The sequence below is a fragment of the Podarcis pityusensis genome (genome assembly GCF_964106645.2).
Source record: "Podarcis pityusensis genome assembly, chromosome: 3".
NCBI lineage: Eukaryota > Metazoa > Chordata > Lepidosauria > Squamata > Lacertidae > Podarcis > Podarcis pityusensis.
Window position 1 is genome coordinate 61,484,114 of NC_138026.1, and position 19,028 is coordinate 61,503,141.

Below are 19,028 nucleotides of genomic sequence, written 5' to 3' on the forward strand. Positions count from 1 at the left end.
TCACAGGAACGCTTTGAAGTGCCGGAATGCGTTTGGAGCTGAGGCAGGAGGCGGTGAGATTTTTGCCTGGTGTTAGGAGGCAAAGGAGTAGCTGCGGAACTAAGAGAGCAGCTGAAAGACACAAAGTGGTTGCCTGTGCTGAGAGCTGAGTGCTGGGAGCTGAAGAGCAGCTGGAAAATCGTTTCTCCACGGATGGGTGCCGGAGGAGCTTGTGATCTGTGAGTACAGCTTGGGGCCCCTTGGGAGAACGGAAGACAATGGCAGGCAGCCAGGTCTTGGAGGACATTGCGTTTGAAATGCTCACTCTAAGAAGTTGAGAAAGGGCTGTCTGGAAATGTGCTGCTGGGATGTGCTGTGAAGCTTCAGCAGGAGGCCAGAGCCCCGGAGAAGTATTGAGAAAAGCCTAGAGATGGCTGCAGCCCCTGTTCCTGATGCTTTAGCCTCAAGGAGTGCTGGTGAGCAGATCGGGGGGGCGAAGGATTCCAAAGGCAAGTGTAAAGGCTTGTCCACTGTGCGTGCTGGAGTGGAATGTCAACAAAGCAGGTTCCCAGAAAGCCGCAGTGGGAGCCAGGCCAGAGGGGGCGGAGCTGGCAAAGAGTGCTTTTCCGGAAGAAGGAGGGCCAAGCCAGCTGGGAGGAGCCCCGGGCAGTGTTTTTCCACTGGAGTTCGTCGTTGCTGCCCATGGAGAGCGGAGACAGCTGGGCAGGAAGGTCCCAAGGTCAACCAGCTGAGTTCCCATGGGAATCAGTCTCGGAAAGGAGGCCAGCGTGGGAACGCAAGGGAAGAACGTGGTTCAGACGCTGGGGAGGGTTGTTTTCTTATCACTGCTTCTATGGCAACTGTGAAGAACAACTCCAGCCAGGACACGGTGACGCGCTGGGTTTTGAATACTGCTGTTGGTCAGCACCTGCTAAGCGAGCCTGCTGGCGAAATGCGGAACTGCAGAGCTGTTTCAACAGGACACAACTGTGATGTTAGCAGACGGAATGAGAAAGTCGGTTTCTGCTGTGGCTAACATGTCTTTTTCTCCTTTACAGGAGGAGCTAGAGGTCTACGTTGTGCCGGGACTGAATTGTTGTTTGTTATCCATTTTCAGTGGGGGGAAACAAGTGGCCAACGTGAAAAGGGGGCAGAACAATCTCTTTGTTCTGGAGTCACCTCTGGAGGGTGGTGGGAATGCTGGAAAAGCACAGGCGCAGTGTGCTAAGGTTCCCAGTCATGTGCAAAAGCTGCACAGGTGCACAAAAGGGTACAAACTCCGGTAATGTGGGAGGTCCCTAGGGTGCAGGGCATGCAAGGGTGCACAGGTACATGGTTTTCCCGGGTTTGGGAGGGTAGCCAAAGAGCCCTTTGAGCTCTTTGAGGCAGGTGGTCCAAAGGTTCAGGAAATGATCTTCTGTGGATATGATCCTGCAACCAATGGGTGGAAGTTTGCATACCCAGAGGGTGATCAAACCAAGCTGCTGGTCAGTAAGCAGGCTGAGTTCTGTGAACAGGGTGGGTGTTCAAGGCTCAGGGATAGTTCTGTTTTTCTCTCAGAATGTCTGTCTGATTCTGAGGAGGAAAGGGAGCCAGAGGCTGATCCCGGTGATGGGGACCAGGTCCAAGATCAGGGTTCAGAACCCGGTGATGGGGACCAGGTCCAAGATCAGGGTTCAGGGCAGGTCTGGGCATCTCCAAAGGTTGTGAAAGGAGTGTCCAGGTGTGAGGCTTCATCTCCGGTTAGCGTAATGGAGAAAGCTCACAAACAGGGTGTCAAGTCAGAGGGGGAAGGATCTGACGGAGAAGACACAACTGCTGGCCCAAATGGGTCAGTAGGGTATCAGGTCACAAGTGCGTGGAAAAGTGTCGCACAGTGTGATTCTGGGAGTGTTGAAGGGGTTCAACAGGTGCCTGGGAAAGATGCCGGGAAGGGGCACAAGGCAAAGGGAAAGGTGTTGAACTCAAAAAGGTCTTGTCAGAATGGTTCGGCAAGAGGGGGTGTTGGGTTTGGAACTTAACAGGTTAAGTTGTTCCCATGATGCCTCAACATTCTGACGTCAGCCTTAGAGTCTGGGAGGAGTCACGCTCTGTTCCTCTCTGGTCTCTGAGGGAAGAAGTCGCAGTGTTTAGTCATGGCTGCTGTGAGCCCAGGAGATTCCTGGGGAAAGTCGGAATAAAGAACTGATATTAGACAAACCTGGTCTCTGTGTGTTTGTCGGAAGCTAAGTGAAGCCACGTGACAGTTTTCACCGCTGTGTTCAACTCTGCTGAGGCGTGACTGGAGAACTACTGGAGACGGAGCTGAGTGGCGCAGCTCGGAGGAAGCGCGCCGGGCATAAAGAGCTAATTGTGGATCGTAAATCAATTAGCGGGGGTCACGCCAAACCAATAAATCAATCGAACATGAGGAACTCCAATCACACAGGGTTCCCCATCCCATGGAAGCCTACGCATGCCGTTTTGCCACAGGGCCCCCCTCAGCAGGAGCAGGACAGCCCCACAAACAGCAAGGCTGACTAACACATTTTGATGCAAGTGGGGGGAAATGCATACTGCATTACTATCTACAGAGAGGGTTCCTGTGAGACCATTAAGTCTGAAACCTATACGGCTCTCTTTTGCAGACATCCAGACATGGACAGCTTAATGCCAGAGGCAAGGCAAATAGTGCAGCCCTCACATCTTGTGAGTTACAACGCTTCCCTTCTGTTTTCAAAGTAGTAGCCTCAGTTTAGGGTGTATGTACACATTTAAAGTCCATTCCAGGCAGCACAACACAAGCAGGGAACACTTCCCCTTCCTTTGTTTAATAATCTTAAGGTTTACTTAAGGCAAAAATGTATGCCATATATTGTTTGCAGAGTTCAATGAAAGCAAATGTATAGAGTTATATAGTATTGTTTCTTCTGCCCAAGCAGCTTGTATTCTCAGGCAAGCTTCCCTTTCAAATTCTTCCAATTTCAGCTCTCGAGACTCCATAAAATGCAATTATGGAATTATATCTGCTGATAATATGCGTGTGTCCAGTGCAGTTTGATCTACCCTAATGCAAAAGAAATTACTTTTAAAAGATAATTGCTAGGCACAGTAAAATGGTTGTACTTAACCCTAGTTTGTACAGAAGCTACATGAGAGAAGCGGAAATGCATTATTATAATATAATATAATATAATATAATATAATATAATATAATATAGTATAGTATAGTATAGTATAGTATAGTATAGTATAGTATATAGTATAGTATAGTATAGTATTGTATTGTATTGTATTGTATTGTATTGTATTGTATTGTATTGTATTGTATTGTATTGTATTGTATTGTATTGTATTATATTATATTATATTATATTATATTATATTATTATTAGAATTAGAATTGTCTTCCACTGCTGCACAACCTGTCCATTTTCTTATAAACTGGTTTATCCAAGTACTCTCATGGGGGCATGGAAAATTCAGAATGAGTTATATTTGTCACCAATCCTTATCCCATAGGACAGGCATGCAAGTCTAACTGAGCAAGTGTTTTTGTTTTGATTATTATTATTATTCAGTTAATAAGAGGATGCTACCTTCTGTTTCTTGCAAAGTGTTGCCTACCTTGCCTTTACATCCATCAGAAGTGCTATCGATTTTTAAAACGTCCTTTATTTTCTTTTTTAACTATTCAAATATTTATAACCCACCTTACATCAAGTGATCTCCTGGCAGAATACAACAGTGAAACACAAAATAGAACAATGTAGGGGTCCTTCTCTGGATCCAAGGCTTGCACCTTGTTCTCATCTCCCACATAGCTGTCCTAGGAGTGAGTGCTCCTTCTGCTGCAATAATGGCAAAGGGCAGACAAGATGTGGCGCCATGGCAGAAACCCAGCTGGCTAGCAGCAAGCACAGCAAATAGAGAAGCCTCAACGATGGGAAAGAAAACAAATAAATAAGGCAATACCTTGGCTTCTTACTATAATACTACTCAGCAGCAAATTAATTATTCATTATGACATATTTACTTATGGCTTTTATATTAAACTGCAAATTACACATTGAAGGTCATTGGGAAAAAGCAGAGGGCCCACCTCTGTGGCCGAAGGGTGGAGAAAAATGAGCCCCAGGCAAAAAGTCATAGAGCTGCCCAAATAAATACTGCTGCTTCTCAAGATTGAGAAAGCACAGTGGCCATATAGAGAGCCCACCATGTGCAACAATGAGGTGAAAAAATAAAACCCTAATAGCTTTTCCAGCATGAAGATTAGAATCACCATGCTTCTTCATCTGCATAAATATACCTGGGGGAGAAGGTTGACTGCTACTGGAAACCTAGGTGTGTGGAGGGGAGACAAAATAGTGTTGTTGTTTTTTGTTGTTTTTTTAAATGATATTTATTAAAATTTCCAATAAAAAGAACACATCAATAAAAAAATTAAAAAGAAAAAAGAAAAATACACAATTCAAAAATACACAATACATAATCCAAAAAAACAAAAGACAAAAAAGAAAACAGTTAAAAACAATAGAGACAAAATAGTGTTACAGATATCGTGTTTCAGAGAGGGTGCAGAATATGGGTCAGCCTAGACAAAGCTCCTATGCTCTTTAATACAGTACTAAAATGGTACAAGGGTATTTAATTTGGACATGAAAACAATCAGGCAGGGTCTTAGAAGACTCGCAGCATGCAGTAGGCAAAATGTACTGTAGTTTGAGAATTAATCTAGGGAAATTCAAGGAAGGACAGTAAAGCAAACCCTAAACAATAAGGCAACAATGTTATTTGGACAAGACAGGCTATGTGCTAGGAAGAGGGTGTGTGTGTGTGTGTGTGTGTGTGTGTGTGTGTGTGTGTGTGTTCTTTGCATTGCTTTCTGCAGTTATCTCCTGTACAAAAAATTGTACTACAAATCTCCACAAATAGCTTTTGCTCCCAGTGTTTACTTTGTTCAAGAGCTTTGTGGTTCAGATCTTCACACAGGCTGAAACAGGACATTACATTGCTTGACTTTTAAACAAAAATTGCTTCATAGCTTTATAAAATTATCTTGTTAAAAGATACTTTTCCTTAACAATATTGTTGATCAACTGAGATTCTTCCATGGTGGCTGGAAATAGTTTGATTTCTCCACTTACTACTTTTCAATTAGTTTTTTTACTATTATGAAATAACACATTATTTTGCCACAACTTAGGCACAAAAGCAACTCAAGCCAAGCAATAAATTCAGGGGGCCAAGCACCTTTAAAATTCTACTTAGGCTGCAGTCCTGTGCCCACTTGCCTAGGAGTAAGCACCACTGAACTCAATGAGATCTGTTTCTAACGAAGCCTTATAAATTGCACAACTAATGTTCTAAAATAGTCACAGCCAATTGTCCTAACCTTATTCATATTCAGACAAGAATATATGTGCACGAAAGAAGACTGTGATGGCCAGTAGGGAAACAGAGTCCTAACATGGCAGAATAGACTGTATGATGTTCCAATTGCAAGCGGAGCACCACATTTTTAATGCTTCTGTCCACAAAAAAATAAACACAGCTCTGTGTGAAGATCTATTGCGGAGGGAGCCCTTGGGGAGGCGCAGAGGGGAAGTGAGGAAACATTTGAAGTGCTACCCTCACCTTCACCTGCAGTCTGAAGGTGGTACAGTCCACAATATTCTACCACCTCTCTCAACTTCATGCATATAACCAGACTGCATACCAACATTTCGACATAGCTGAGAGTCGCAACATACATGTTGTTCTCACTACCAACATCCAACTACTTCTGCAATCCTCCTCTTTGTGGACATCAAACTGGTCCTGCCATGAGGCAGAGTGAGAAAGCAGGTGCTGGTAAGTAGGGAGCACGTCACCAGTGGCAGCCTCTGGGAAATGTCTCCCGAGTCCCTTGACCAGCCCCTTCAGTTGGAGGACAAAACTATGTGGGCCACACAGCTTGCCCTGCACCCCTTAAGTCAGGCATCCCCAAACTTGCCCCTTCAGCTGTTTTGGGACTACAACTCCCATCATCCCTAGCTAACAGGACCAGCGGTCAGGGATGATGGAATTTGTAGTTCCAAAATAGCTGGAGGGCCGAGTTCGGGGATACCTGCCTTAAGCAGCTCTTTCCAAAAGCTAAGTAGTAGTCCCCTGTTTAATCATTCAAACCAGGAGTGCTTACATACTTTTTTTATAAAAAAAAAAAGTTATCATCCCAGGTGAGTGTTGTCAAGATTGCTTTAGGGCATCAAACAGAACCAACTTTAGTCCTCTTCAGACATGCTCACATAACTAGGAACAGAACACCCGCAAAACAAGGAATAAAAAATAGCAGTTCTGATGCCTTTCACTGATATTTCTATACAAAGAAAGCACTCTAAGAAGGAAGGTTATTCCTACTACCTTTAAAGTAATTACTAGCATCATAGTAACGGGATGACAACATGAACCATAAGCCGATAACACTTTTAAAGAAAAGGGGGGGAAACCCCACTGCTGATCTCTACATACTTCTGTGATCAGAGCTGTTCTTGTTTTGTTTTTTAAATAATTACACTAACCGATTTAGGCCTAATGATGTTTATCCTAAAAAGCAAGGGCAGAATTAAGCACAGCTGATGTGTTGTTAACCATTATTGAAAGTAATCATATATTCTCTGTGGCCAAAGCCTTTTCTGGCAGCAGCCTCTCTGCGGATTTATCATTAACATCTACATCTAATACTCCTAAATAATTCAGAACACCTTTCAGCCTTATGCCCTTGCCTGCCTACCCAGAAACCTCTTTCGCTATTTACATTACATCCAAGTGAAAATACAAAATGTGACTGTTTGTTTGTTTTTACTTCTACTACTATTACTTTGTAGAGGTGCAAGCACTTCTCTCTCTTTTAAACATGGATTACTCCCTGCCCCCACCCCAAAAGGTATTTATTAAATCTCTAAATTTAGAAAATTACCCAGAGTTAGAAGCATGTGGTCTCAGATTCTTATGCAAATTCCCCTTTAATAATCCTAATGCAAGCAACCCTCCAATCAGAAGAATGCTGTCCCATCCCTGATACCTGATGCCAGCTTTCTGGTAATGTAGGCCACTGAAGCAAATCCAGAGAGATTGAGTTGGAAGACGGAGGAGCATCTGAGATTCATTTGGTTACTGTGCTACCTCGCTATCTCTCTCTCTCTCTCTCTCTCTCCCTCCCTCTCTCTCTCATTGTTGCTTCCACCCAGGAAGAATTTCAAAATGGGTTTTAGCTGAGACATTTCCAGCTGTGTCAAGAGTAAGGGCACCGTTTAAGAGAGACCAAAAAGAAAGGACCTAAACTGAAGCGGAACAACGAGGAACATTCATGAAAGCATGAGGTGGCTCTTAGACAGCAGCTGGAAGAAATTTGGACACGCTGACAGAGGAAACTATGACTGGTTAACTAGTGAGCCAGGTGTCCCATTGCTGGAAACACAGCTACAGGTCTGTACACAGCTCTTTCTGCTCCGTTCAAGAATTTACAATTTCTTCTCTTAAGAGAGATGACTAAAAGACAGTTTTGATAGAATTTGGACCATGTAATATCAGATAAGCTGACTTTCAAGGGTGGGGAGATGCAATCTTCATTTTATTCTCTGTTCTAGGGCCTCATTTTTCTGTTCAACAACTTGAGAGAAAAGGGCATTATGTAGACAGAGATGCTAAAAGTTTAGTCCAAAACTGATAATGGGTTACAAAATGAGATAATTGTTCTTTCATCTGTCGTTTTCTTTCAAAATGCATCCCTCCTTGTCTCTCCTCCCACCCCAAATCTCTCTCTATCTCCCTTGATCGGGTCTCTGCAAACCCTTCCACAGATGTTAGACTGAAGTGCTGAACTCTTATTCTCTAAGCTGCGCAAATTACTTCACAGAGTGTAGGGAACTGGCAAGGGGAGGGAGCGGGAGACGTCTGTCAGAAATGAAAACACTGCCCTGAATGTAAAGAGGGAGAGTTCACAGAGAATGAAAGAGACTTAAAAGGTCACGTTTAGCCCTGGAGTAAATTAATATCCAAGGATAAACATTTAATACAGAAGAAATAACTTTGTCCACACTCCCTATAGAAGGTACTAACCATGCTGAATAAAAATAAATAAATCTGTCTTAGACCAGCATGTCTGCAATTAAGTCAATTAGCAGTGCAATCCTATGCATGCCTACTCAGAAGTAAGTCCCACTGAGTAGATCCATTTGTGACAGGACCAAAACAATAGATTGTATATGACAATAAACTGATTTCTGCTGCTATCGCCTCAACCAAAACAGCCCTCAGTTAAATGCAAATATTCAATATGTGGGATTTTCTAGGCTCACTCACATATCCATTTGTTTTTCATTCACCAACACTTGATTCCATTCACTTGGTGGAACTTTTGAAATATATTGGGTCTGAGTTGCCACTAAATGATACAGAACCTCTGCCTGTGGTGATAAATATGTGACAATTCATGAGCATATTCACATCATTTACCTGATGTGAAAGTCAATGGGATTTATGAATGTGCATTTGTGGACTGGACCTCTGTTAAAAGTCACTTCACATTAAATCTTGCAATTTTCATACACAAATCATTCCTGCTTTTGAATGAAACAATTTCCGCTTTACGCACAATTCTGCTTTTAATTATTAATTCCAAGTGGAACTAGCCCCCTGCCCACAGTGGTCACACAAGCAGGTTTTTTCCAGAGGTAAAACTAGTTAACAAAGAAGTAAAATTGTTTTTCTTACCTCCATAACAGGACTAATACATTCATGAATGTGTAGAACAACTTGCAAAAGCAGAGAGTCCCATGCAGACTTGGGGATAAGCACACTATATAATATGGTATCTGAATTCTTACCCTGTCCCCCTCACTGAAAGGGCACCCTGCCCATTCATTAGCTTAGGCATTCCAGTTAGAGAAAAGTTTGAATTGCATGTGTTTTTAGTTTGTCGCTTCTGAGTATTACATAATACGTAGAATTATAATTCTGTGCCCAGCTAATAGCTCCTAGTCTCTATATATTTCCGTACCTAGGGGTGGTAGAGTAATTCAGTTGCAAATTTGCACTTCCCAAAACAATACATGTACCAAAATAAGTTGTCCTTTGAAATTTGCACTTCTCAGAATTTTGCAATACAGTTCTCCAGTCAAAAATGTGTATGAAACACTGTACCTTAAGGAAACATGTGCATAAAAACACGTGTTCATTAAAATAACACACAGCATGTGTTATGTTAGGGAAAATTCATTGCAAAAATGTGCTTATTAGGAAAACAAATTGCACACAAATGTTGATGAATTTTCTTGAGGGTTTTCTTTTTTAAAAATGCAATGCAGAAAAGTGGTAAACTGAACTTGAGGCTGGAAAAAGGAAAAACTGAGAGAAACAAGAATTGATAGCTAGCCTGTTGCTAACTGTAATTAAGCCCAAGTATGCATTACTGAAATAATAAAATATTATTCCCTTGCCTACCCCTGCCTCCATTTTCCTCCTCTTCCTCTGCTGTTTCCCTGCGCCTGTTTTATATTATAAACTTCTGCCACATATGTTCTTTGTAAAGTACCATGTACAGAGATGGCACTATATCAATAGATAATATTAGGAAATTGGGCAAATCAGCTTCTTCTACCAAAATGACATGTCTCTTATCGCTGATATATTTTCCCCAAATTGTTTTGTCAACCAAAAAGCATAACCAAAGTATCATAGCTGTCAACTTTTCCCCTTTTTTAAGGGAAATTCCCTTTTTCCGAATAGGATTCCTCGCAAAAAAGGGAAAAGTTGACAGCTATGCAAAGTATTAGGAGGGATGCCTGATGTAAAATAAAGAAAGCACAAAATGATAAGATTTGTTTCATGAAAGAGAACCTAGGTTAAAAACCCAGGCAATTTTATCTTTTTTAAGAAGTGAAAGATATTTGAGAAAGGTATTGCTTCTCTTAGTGTACATGCACATTTCTTTTTCCACAGCGTCACATATGATTTTGTAGAGTTGTGAAAAATACAAAAGCCTGCAAATGTTCACTAAAATCTATTTACCAGAGTTCTTAAGTGGAATGAGTGTACTTATCGCACTCCACACAGTGATTTCCCCCTCCCCACTTTGTCTGAAAAATATATGATCTGTCTCCAGCCTCCATTATATCAGCCTCCCAAAAGCAACATTTTCAGTCATCAGCACGCTGACTATGATAAAGTTTTCTGCATCTATAAAGCATACAATATTCAAGCACATCTGACGACTCATATTGAAAATCTATGCAACAAATGCTTTCACTGCTCCCGCATTTGGAAATATTGATTCTGCTTTCCCTAGTGAGGTATAAAAAACAGAGGGTAGAAGGCGCACTTAAGAGTCATTTGGAATGCATCCTGTTTGTGATTCAGCCATTAGGCTGCAATTTGTACTAAAATGGAATGGAAGAGAAAAGTCACAGCTTTCCTTTATCTCATCCACCTCTCCCCACTACCACCAACCATATTACAAAGCCTTTAAGGAAAACTGTAATTTATCTCACAATTCATTGTGCCAGTTATTTACTACTACTTTTTTTGCAATTTCCTGGTATTACAGTAACCAAAACTACAATGTGCTATAAACATGTATCAGGTGGGGATGCCCATCTCATACTTTTAATTGAAGCCTTTTAAAACTCCCACTTCCTTCACCATGACCCAATGGCCAAAGGTTTCTTCATCACAGCTTTGCTATCTCTGCTCCACTCTTGGTGCATAATAAACTTTTGGCGGGCACCAAACCTTAAATCAATATTAATTTCATTATTCTACTATTTCCACAAATTTCCCAAAAGTGATAATTAAAATAGTGTGATTTTACTCCATTGTATGTGTGTTTTTAACTGAGTCTATAGCACTTTACTCAAAAACAACCATGAGCACTAGTTTTTCCCTCTCTATATTGAGTTCCTAGTGCAATGTGGGAATGTTCATGCTCAGTGCTATTTTTCTAGAAAAAGAGGTGCTAGAACTGTTCTTGAACGCCTCCCTTGTTCTCTTACAATGGCAATGGCACCCACCTGAGAGGTGCCGGAACTGAGTTCCGGCTGGAAAAAAGCCTTGTTCACGCTGACTTGATTTCATGATGCCTAAGTGCAAAAGGCACTCTGATAGCAAGGAGAAGACTTTCCTTCTTAGTGCACATTGTGCATATTTGATACAATATTGCAATAATACTCCAAAAGAAATTACACACAATAAAGATATCTATGTGCTGCCTTGATCTAGGAATGAATGTCCTGAATATATGCTTTGAAAAGGAATGAGCACTCGTGTGTTTACCATGTGCACACACAACAGGAAGCTGTGACTGGCTTCCTATCGCATGCACTGCAGACACAGCTGCATTCATCATAGGTAATATTGTGTATATTTTCTCATATGGAATTGCCAATCAGGCACTGGGCATACCAAATGCTATCAACTGGTTTTTGAAGGCATGACGTTTGTTCGAATGGAATGTGCACTTAGACACAACTTATGTATTCTAGAGTGCTAGCACAGACTTCTGTCTATATATGGGAGGGAAAGCAATGCAAAAGCAGCTGAACTTATATACATGTCATGGGGCTTAGGGGTTGTGGTCTAAGATTATTGTGCAGCAACAAATGCAAGGAGAAAAATCAATAGCATCCTTCAGCCTGACTATATATCTTCCCTGGTCTTTCCTTAATCCACCCTCATTCTGTTTATTCCATACAAGATCATCAACAGTTATCCCTCCTGTTTTTTAAGCCACATTGCTATCCTTCAAAATTATTTCTAAATGCCTCTTCCTCTGCGACCTGACTTTCCTCTAAGTTTATGTCACTTACTGTCAGTCTCTCTATGCCTTATTTCATTGGTCACTAAGTTTTCTCAGCAACCACTGCATCACCTCTATGTTCTGCATTCTGATAGTACAGTGGTAGCTTGGGTTACATACGCTTCAGGTTACAGACTCCACTAACCCAGAAATATTACCTTGGGTTAAGAACTTTGCTTCAGGATGAGAACAGAAATCGTGCAGCGGCGGTGCAGTGGCAGCAGGAGGCCCCATTAGCTAAACTGGTGTTTCAGGTTAAGAACAGTTTCAGGTTAAGAACAGACCTCCAGAATGAATTAAGTTCTTAACCTGAGGTACCACTGTACTAAATACCAGGAGGTATTGCCTACAGGAGGATTGCCGGTTGCTGAGCATTAATGGAAAACCAAAGCAGTTTGGGACCATTTGTACTGGCAAGCATCCTCAATGTGACTCCTCTCAGCCAGAAAGGTTGTTTAGGCGAGTGTGAGCTGGCATTCTGAGGACAGACAGAATTCTATTCTGTTCTGTGGACAGGTACTCCCAACAGTAGGTGTGCATTCACAGAACACTGGCTTCCTTGTCAGACATCAATACACATGTCCTGTACCAGGACTGACTGAGAGGAATAGTGTAGATGACTTGTCATGGTCAGATCACTTCCTGTTGAGATTTAGGCTTTCAGCACGCTTCCCCCCCCCCCCCAGCAGAGGTGGCAGAGCCATAGCTAGGTGATCTTGCACCCCTGGCAGAACGGTCCAGATTGCACCCCCTAGGCATGGACAAATTAGCTCTTATTTCCACCTCTCCTCCAACCCCAACCCCCTTCTACCCATTCAATTCACCCTCTATTTAAAGCCATTTCTTATGAGGCAATAATCAATATTTATATTTATGGACATATTTTTAGCCAATTTTGCACCCCCCATTGCCTGCACCCCTGGCAGGGGCCCACCTCACCACCCCCTAACTACGGCCATGAAGACCTATTAGGATGGTTTGCCCTCAGAGGCTGGTGGATCCAATGGGTTTCTGGATGGCTCTGGGAATGCCAGAGGTTCATCATTTGCCCTTTTGTGTTCTGCACACCTCCAGAAAATAGAAGTGTGGGACATTTTCTGGGTTTGTGGGCAGAAAGATCTTCATAGAAGCAGTTTAAAAAAAAATTCAAGAGAGAAATATGGCATGTGCTCAACAGCACTCTCATTTCTCATTGAAAACAAGACCTGGGGCTGCAATTCTATACGCATATTTGTAACTAAGTGCCACTGAACTCAGTGGGACTATGTCTGATTAAATATGCATAGAATTGCCTTGCAGAAATGTTTAACTTGGGATTCAACTATACAGCTGCAAATAAAACATTTAAGTGTGTTGTAAAGTGCATTATACAAATGTGACACTAGATGGCGATGGTGAGCTATGGCAAATTCAATATTTTTTTCAACACAGTTTTTTTGTTGTTTTTTAACAAAAAAAAAAAGCATTTTCACAGCATTTTTAATATGTGTCTAGATTCCACTTTGGTGTGGATTGTGCCTTGCTATTTTTCTTGACCTGCTTTATTTCATTGGCTGTGGTGCAAGATTAAAACTCCCTTTTTAGTAGAATAACCAGTAGCTATTTCTTCATGTCCTCTAGCGCAACCTGGTTTTGTTTCTGTGCTGTAACCTGAGCTGATGATAAAGTGAGGTGTTGGCATTCCCAAATGCCTGATACGTTTTTCTTCTCTTGGTTGCTGTTTCAGAGTCAGCACAAAACAAGCTCAACCAAAGAAGACATTGAACCGTTCTTATGCATCATCCTGCCGGCTACCATGATGCTCTTTCTGGCATTCCTGTTGCTCTTCCTTTACAGACGCTGCCGACGTCGTAACCCTCAGGCTCAGATCTTCAGCATTGACCTCCCAGAGTCCCTTCCAGAGCATGAAGTGACTGACTTTCTCTCAGTGCTGCCCTGGAGCAGTGAGCAGAGCTTTCATTACTCCACTCTCCTCCCTGAAACTGCCTTTCTCACTGTATGCTTGCCTCCGTCATACGAGGAGGCTACCATGAAAACCTCAATGGAAGAGGACCACATCCAGCTCTTTCAAGATCCAGTGCCTCCTTACGAAGAGACAAAACAGCAGTAAAACCTATGGAAATAACTATGGCTGCAGTTCTCGTGGTTTAAAAGAAGGGGGGGGACTCCAAACAAGGGAATAGCTACAATCATAAAGGAACTTTGACCAGTTAATATGCTTAATTATGCCATTTTTAAACGGCACAGAAAACAAAACAAAAAACTCTACAAGATTGCTGTGTAGGAGAAAACAATGAAATTAATGCTGTACCTCAGATTTTTCTGCACTATTTGACATAAGCAAAGGTGTTTTGGAAGGCTAAGTCTGAGCAATGTGGACTGTAGCAGCTGTGGTAAAAAACAATTATGCTGGGGACTTTTTTTACACAGAGAGACACACACACACCAATAACTGAAAGGGCTTTAACGTTTTTTTTAAAAATTGCACTAACTTGTTGAAGATTTTAACGAATAGTCAAAAGTCAAAATAGAGACTGCAATGACACTTAACATGAATCTGAAAAGTGAGGGCTGAAGATGCCTATTTACCAGTTAATACCATCATTATGTTTGGCAGTGGGCTACTATTATGCTACAGGCCTTCCATTGTTCTTCTGACAGCTGTGAAGTCTGAATACAAGTAAAAACGACCCAGAAAGGTCCAGGCCTTCTATGGAAGACAGACTTGTGGCAAGTAATGACACAACAATGCAGCAATGCGATAGGGTCTACAGAGTGTACAGAACGATTTCACGTTGTTTTATACTTTTAATTAAAGAATACACAAGTCATGTAACCATTCAGCTCTGAGTGTATGGTGGACTAAATCTAGCAAAATAAAAAAATAAAGGGTTTGTTTTTTTAAATCACCTTTTAGTTTGCTTCTGCTCCCCACCCCATTTCAAACAATGAGTCCTGCACTGGGAGAAAGGCGGGACATAATATATCTCTGTCTGCATAGGGATAGATGGTAAGCACAGAAACATAAACTATATATTTCATCCAATGGTGCTACCATGCCAGATAGCTCCCTTTTTGGCTGAAGAGTAGGATAAAACTCATAAAGAAATGAAAACAAACCTCTGTCAAGGATATATCTGAATGTGCAGTCCAGGATGTGTGTGCAGTTATTTAGGGAGTTGGATATGAGGATAGTTCAGCTTTCATTGCCATCAATAGTGAATAGCATATATTCTCTCTTTCCCTTTATAAGAATTTGCAGAATAAAGTCAGTATGTTTTAGCAACCATGCCACTCCCGGTGTTATATTCCCCATCTCTTGGTCACATTACACCCTTATGTATTTGACTTCTTGCCATTTAAATTTTTACCCTTTGTGCCAATCTTCAATGAATCAATCAATAATTTTATTCCTATGCCACCTTTCCACCGTACAAAGCATGCTCAAGGCAGCTTACAACGTGAAAAAATACACAATTACAACATAGCAAAAGTATTCATAAACAAAACACCAGAAAATGCACAACCAATTGGAACAACTTCCATGCAAATCACAATAAGAGCTAAAATAAAGATACAAAAAAAATATCACTAACAGCAATAACCCCCCACCAATCCCTTAAACAATACCACAGCTCAAGATTCTTGATGTTTGGGACAAATTAATGTGTGTGAGAGAGTGAGAGAGAAGACAGTCTACACAGCCATATTCATAAATGTGAATATGCAGTAACTAACAAGATAGCTGAATTCATGGCTTTCATAGGTCAATTTGCACAACTAGCAGTGGTATCTAAAGTTAGTTATAGTCAGACCAGATTCACTGAAATTCAATGGGTATGACTTAGTTGAATATCATCCCAGAGCTTTAATGCAGTATTGATTAATGGAAAGTTTTTATTTGATAACGACAACCTCACATGGCCATGTGCATTGAACCAGGGACAAATAATTGCCTGGTGAATTAATTTTTACCTCAGATGACCTATGTGGGTGCTGATGACCTATGTGGGTGCTATATTCACACCCGTTTCAAGTAAACTTGAATCCAGATAGAGAAATCATTTCATAATGGGTCAGTAAATAATGAGTTATTCGGCTTCACTTTATCAATATCAAACCAGCACCGTAAGATTATTCCAACACTGTATCAGCATATGACCTACATGACACAGTTTTTAGCCTTGTTCTTTACTTATTCTTAGTAATTGTTATGGAGCACTTGGAGGTCAATAGGGGGCCAATAGGCCCATCTTATTTAAAATCAAGCTAACTGACAGAGGTTTAACAAATTGGATTATTTGGTAGTGCATTAAAGTAATAAATATTGAGGAAAACTAATACAGTCGGACTTCCACTAATCTGTAATTTTGACAAAGGTTTACTTTCCATTTCTTGACATTCTACTGAACTAAGATGTTTTATGAAAGCCTAACATTCTACAACCATGAAATAAATTGTCATTTGCCTAGCCTCCACCCCTCTCATTTCATTGCATGGAGATCACTAGTGTACTAAGGTGACCTACATGGTCAATAGCAATAGCTAGGGCACCCAGGAGCAATTGTGTCATAGCTCTACGCATCTCACAGTATGATGAGAGTCTCAGATAGTGCCAGACATCCTCCAGAGTGTTAAGGAATACATTGATTTCCATCTCTGTGGGTGGACCATCATATTGGTGCCCCACCCTTGCAAACTGAAATGACCACATCCAGCCCAACTCTGTGTAGAATAATATTTATGCTTATTATTTGCTGGCTGCCAATTCACTTCTGGGCCCAATTCAAAGTGCTCACATTAGTATTTACAGCCCTAAATTACTTAGGCCCCAAGTATCTGAAAGACTTGTCTCCTACCCTACAGATCCTCCTGGGTGTTTTGATCAGCCCTTTTGGTAGTTATACCTCCCTAAGTAGTTTCAGGGGTGGTCTGAGAGAAGGCATTCTCTGTGGCAGCCCTGAATAGAAGGCTTTTTAATAACAGAGCTTTTGGCAAGTGCTGAAGATGCATCTCTTCACCCTGGTCTTTTAACACCCGCGGTGTGTTTTTTCAAGACCCAGCCTATTCCTGTGATCACAAACTGCTTAACCTGCTTTAATTTTCAAATTTAAATCGTTGTAACTGGCCCCAGGACCTGCTAGTGAAGGGCAGGTAATTAATTCCATAATGATAATGGTAATAAGCCTTATTCATGCTGGTTGGAGGGGGAAATGGTATAAAAGAAAATTCCTGGATGCCAAGATCCAAGTTTGTGGCAAGTACTCATTGGTGAGAGAACTCCATCAGAGAGTTAAAACAGAATGCAGCAAAGTAAAGTGTGGGAATATAGGCTGTTAAAACTTTTAAAATGTATATTTCCAAGCAGTCCTCTTTTTCCCCAGCATAGTAAAAGGACACACATTTAGTAAGATAGAAAGGGTGTACTTACAAACTCTCCAAAGGCCAGGCTCATATGCTTTTCCATACATCAGTCTGAAAGGCCGCACAGGCAGTAAATTTTAGTTTTGTTCCGAAGTGGTGAGAATTCCTAAATTGTTGGCATAGGAACTTAAGAGTGGCCTGTGAGAGCCATGCAGGTTGAACTAGCACAACTAGTTCAGACCTCCTCATCTGCCACAGGTCCTGTGAATCAACAACATGTGATAGTCTACATATGGTAGATTAGAGCACAGGTGATCCTGAGAACTACTAATGGTAGTTCTGCCATCTCCCTCCTGTCTCGGTCTCCCATTTTCAAAGTTGACATGATAGCTGCTATACCACAGTCACTGATACAAGCTCATGCAAGACTACTCAGGATATAAATGATGAAATACAGTTTTCTTTCTGGCCATTAATCATCTTCTTCCTATTCTGTTCTCTCACATTTTATTCTATCAAACTGTGGACACAGCAATAGCAAATCTTATTGCAAAGGAGAACCATTGATCCTTCTTCAGAATCTGTCCATATTGCTTTTGTGATGTAGGAGGAGGGATTTGCTGAAGGGGTGGAGTTTTATTTCTAGATTGGTTTATTCCCAGAGGAAGTCACAGCTGTGGCATGGTGCAATTATTACTGGCAATTCTAATAGTGAGCTTTTGTGCAAGATGAGATGTGAGAGAAGAACCCATTCCATAAAGCTAACATTACTCATCGTCCAGCAAAGTTGAGCGTCTTAACAGGGAGGAGGCAATACAGAAGGGTGAAATCAGGGATGCAAAGTAATAACAGAGAACAAGACCAGGTCACAAGTAAGCCTCTTATGAACCTGCTTTCCCCTCCCTTGTTTCCCAATCTCCAGCTATCTCTCAGTCTATTTAATTAACTTTTACATCAGATACACAAAAAGGAATACAAAAGCTGCAGCCTTAATTCTATATAGTGACTTTTTCAGTCTCTCAGATTAAAGCATGCATGTGTCATTTCCTAATAGGAATTTCAAAAAAAACCCAACTTGTTCAGGACAAATTACTTTACAAGAGAACAATGTGCAGAAAAGGTAGTGACCTTGTTATCACAAGTAGCAGCTGAAGCAGTAAACCTTGCCTGGACTATACAACTTAAAAAAATACAGTATTTTTTGTATTTTTTGTCATAACATTTAACAGAAACTTGAAGTAATGTCATTATCAGAATCAGGATAACTGAATAGTTGTGTGATAAATTTAACTGTTCAGAACTCCTTTCTAAGTTCTTGTAGTAGTCCAAGCTTTAGGGTAACAAATCTCTCCAAAAGGTTGCTTGGTCTCCTGGCTTCCACTAGTCTATCATTCACATAAACTAGCCTGAGACAACCAGTGGGAGCTCACGATTGAATGTCCCTCCATGTTAAAAAAGATCAATCCACCTACATAGAAAACTTGCACAAAGCTAAGGTAGAAGCTTCTCTGTGATATCTACTTTTCTATGGGGTGGGTTTTGTTTTAAGAAGAATTCATTCACACGAGGCCCCCGTCTGCAATTTGAAGTGGCATCGTGTGGACATAGGCATACCACTTCATTAGCTGTTTGTGAGGTCTAAACTCCATGAGACTTTGTTGGTGGGCACTGCCTGGTTAGTGTTGACATGTGACAGGGCCTTCTTAGTGGTGGTTCCCTGTTTGTGGAATGCCCTCCCTCATTACCATCAGGAGAAATTTAAAAACATTACTGTTTATCCAAGTATTTGACGACAAATAAGATACTGCTTCCAGCTGAGATCCCTGAAATCACTGGCTGATATTATTTTTGTAAATGTTTTTGGGATGCT

General features: G+C 41.2%; 1 protein-coding gene across 1 annotated transcript; it reads left to right on the plus strand.

Annotated features, from left to right (window-relative positions):
- Window positions 1-6,829: 6,829 nt before the first annotated feature.
- Window positions 6,830-14,678, plus strand: SMIM28 (small integral membrane protein 28). The gene is made up of 3 exons (XM_080999789.1): window positions 6,830-6,886; window positions 7,191-7,428; window positions 13,521-14,678. The coding sequence occupies exons 2-3, from the start codon at window positions 7,318-7,320 to the stop codon at window positions 13,902-13,904; spliced, it is 495 nt and encodes a 164-aa protein (XP_080855915.1). The 5' UTR covers window positions 6,830-6,886; window positions 7,191-7,317; the 3' UTR covers window positions 13,905-14,678.
- Window positions 14,679-19,028: the final 4,350 nt, after the last annotated feature.

What these genes read in the sequence shown, in the direction of transcription:
- SMIM28 (XM_080999789.1), top strand. Translation starts at nt 7,318, where the DNA reads ATGAGGTGGCTCTTAGACAGCAGCTGGAAGAAATTTGGACACGCTGAC. An exon ending in TGCTGGAAACACAGCTACAG is followed by an intron (nt 7,429 to 13,520) that starts GTCTGTACACAG and finishes TTGCTGTTTCAG; the next exon opens with AGTCAGCACAAAACAAGCTC.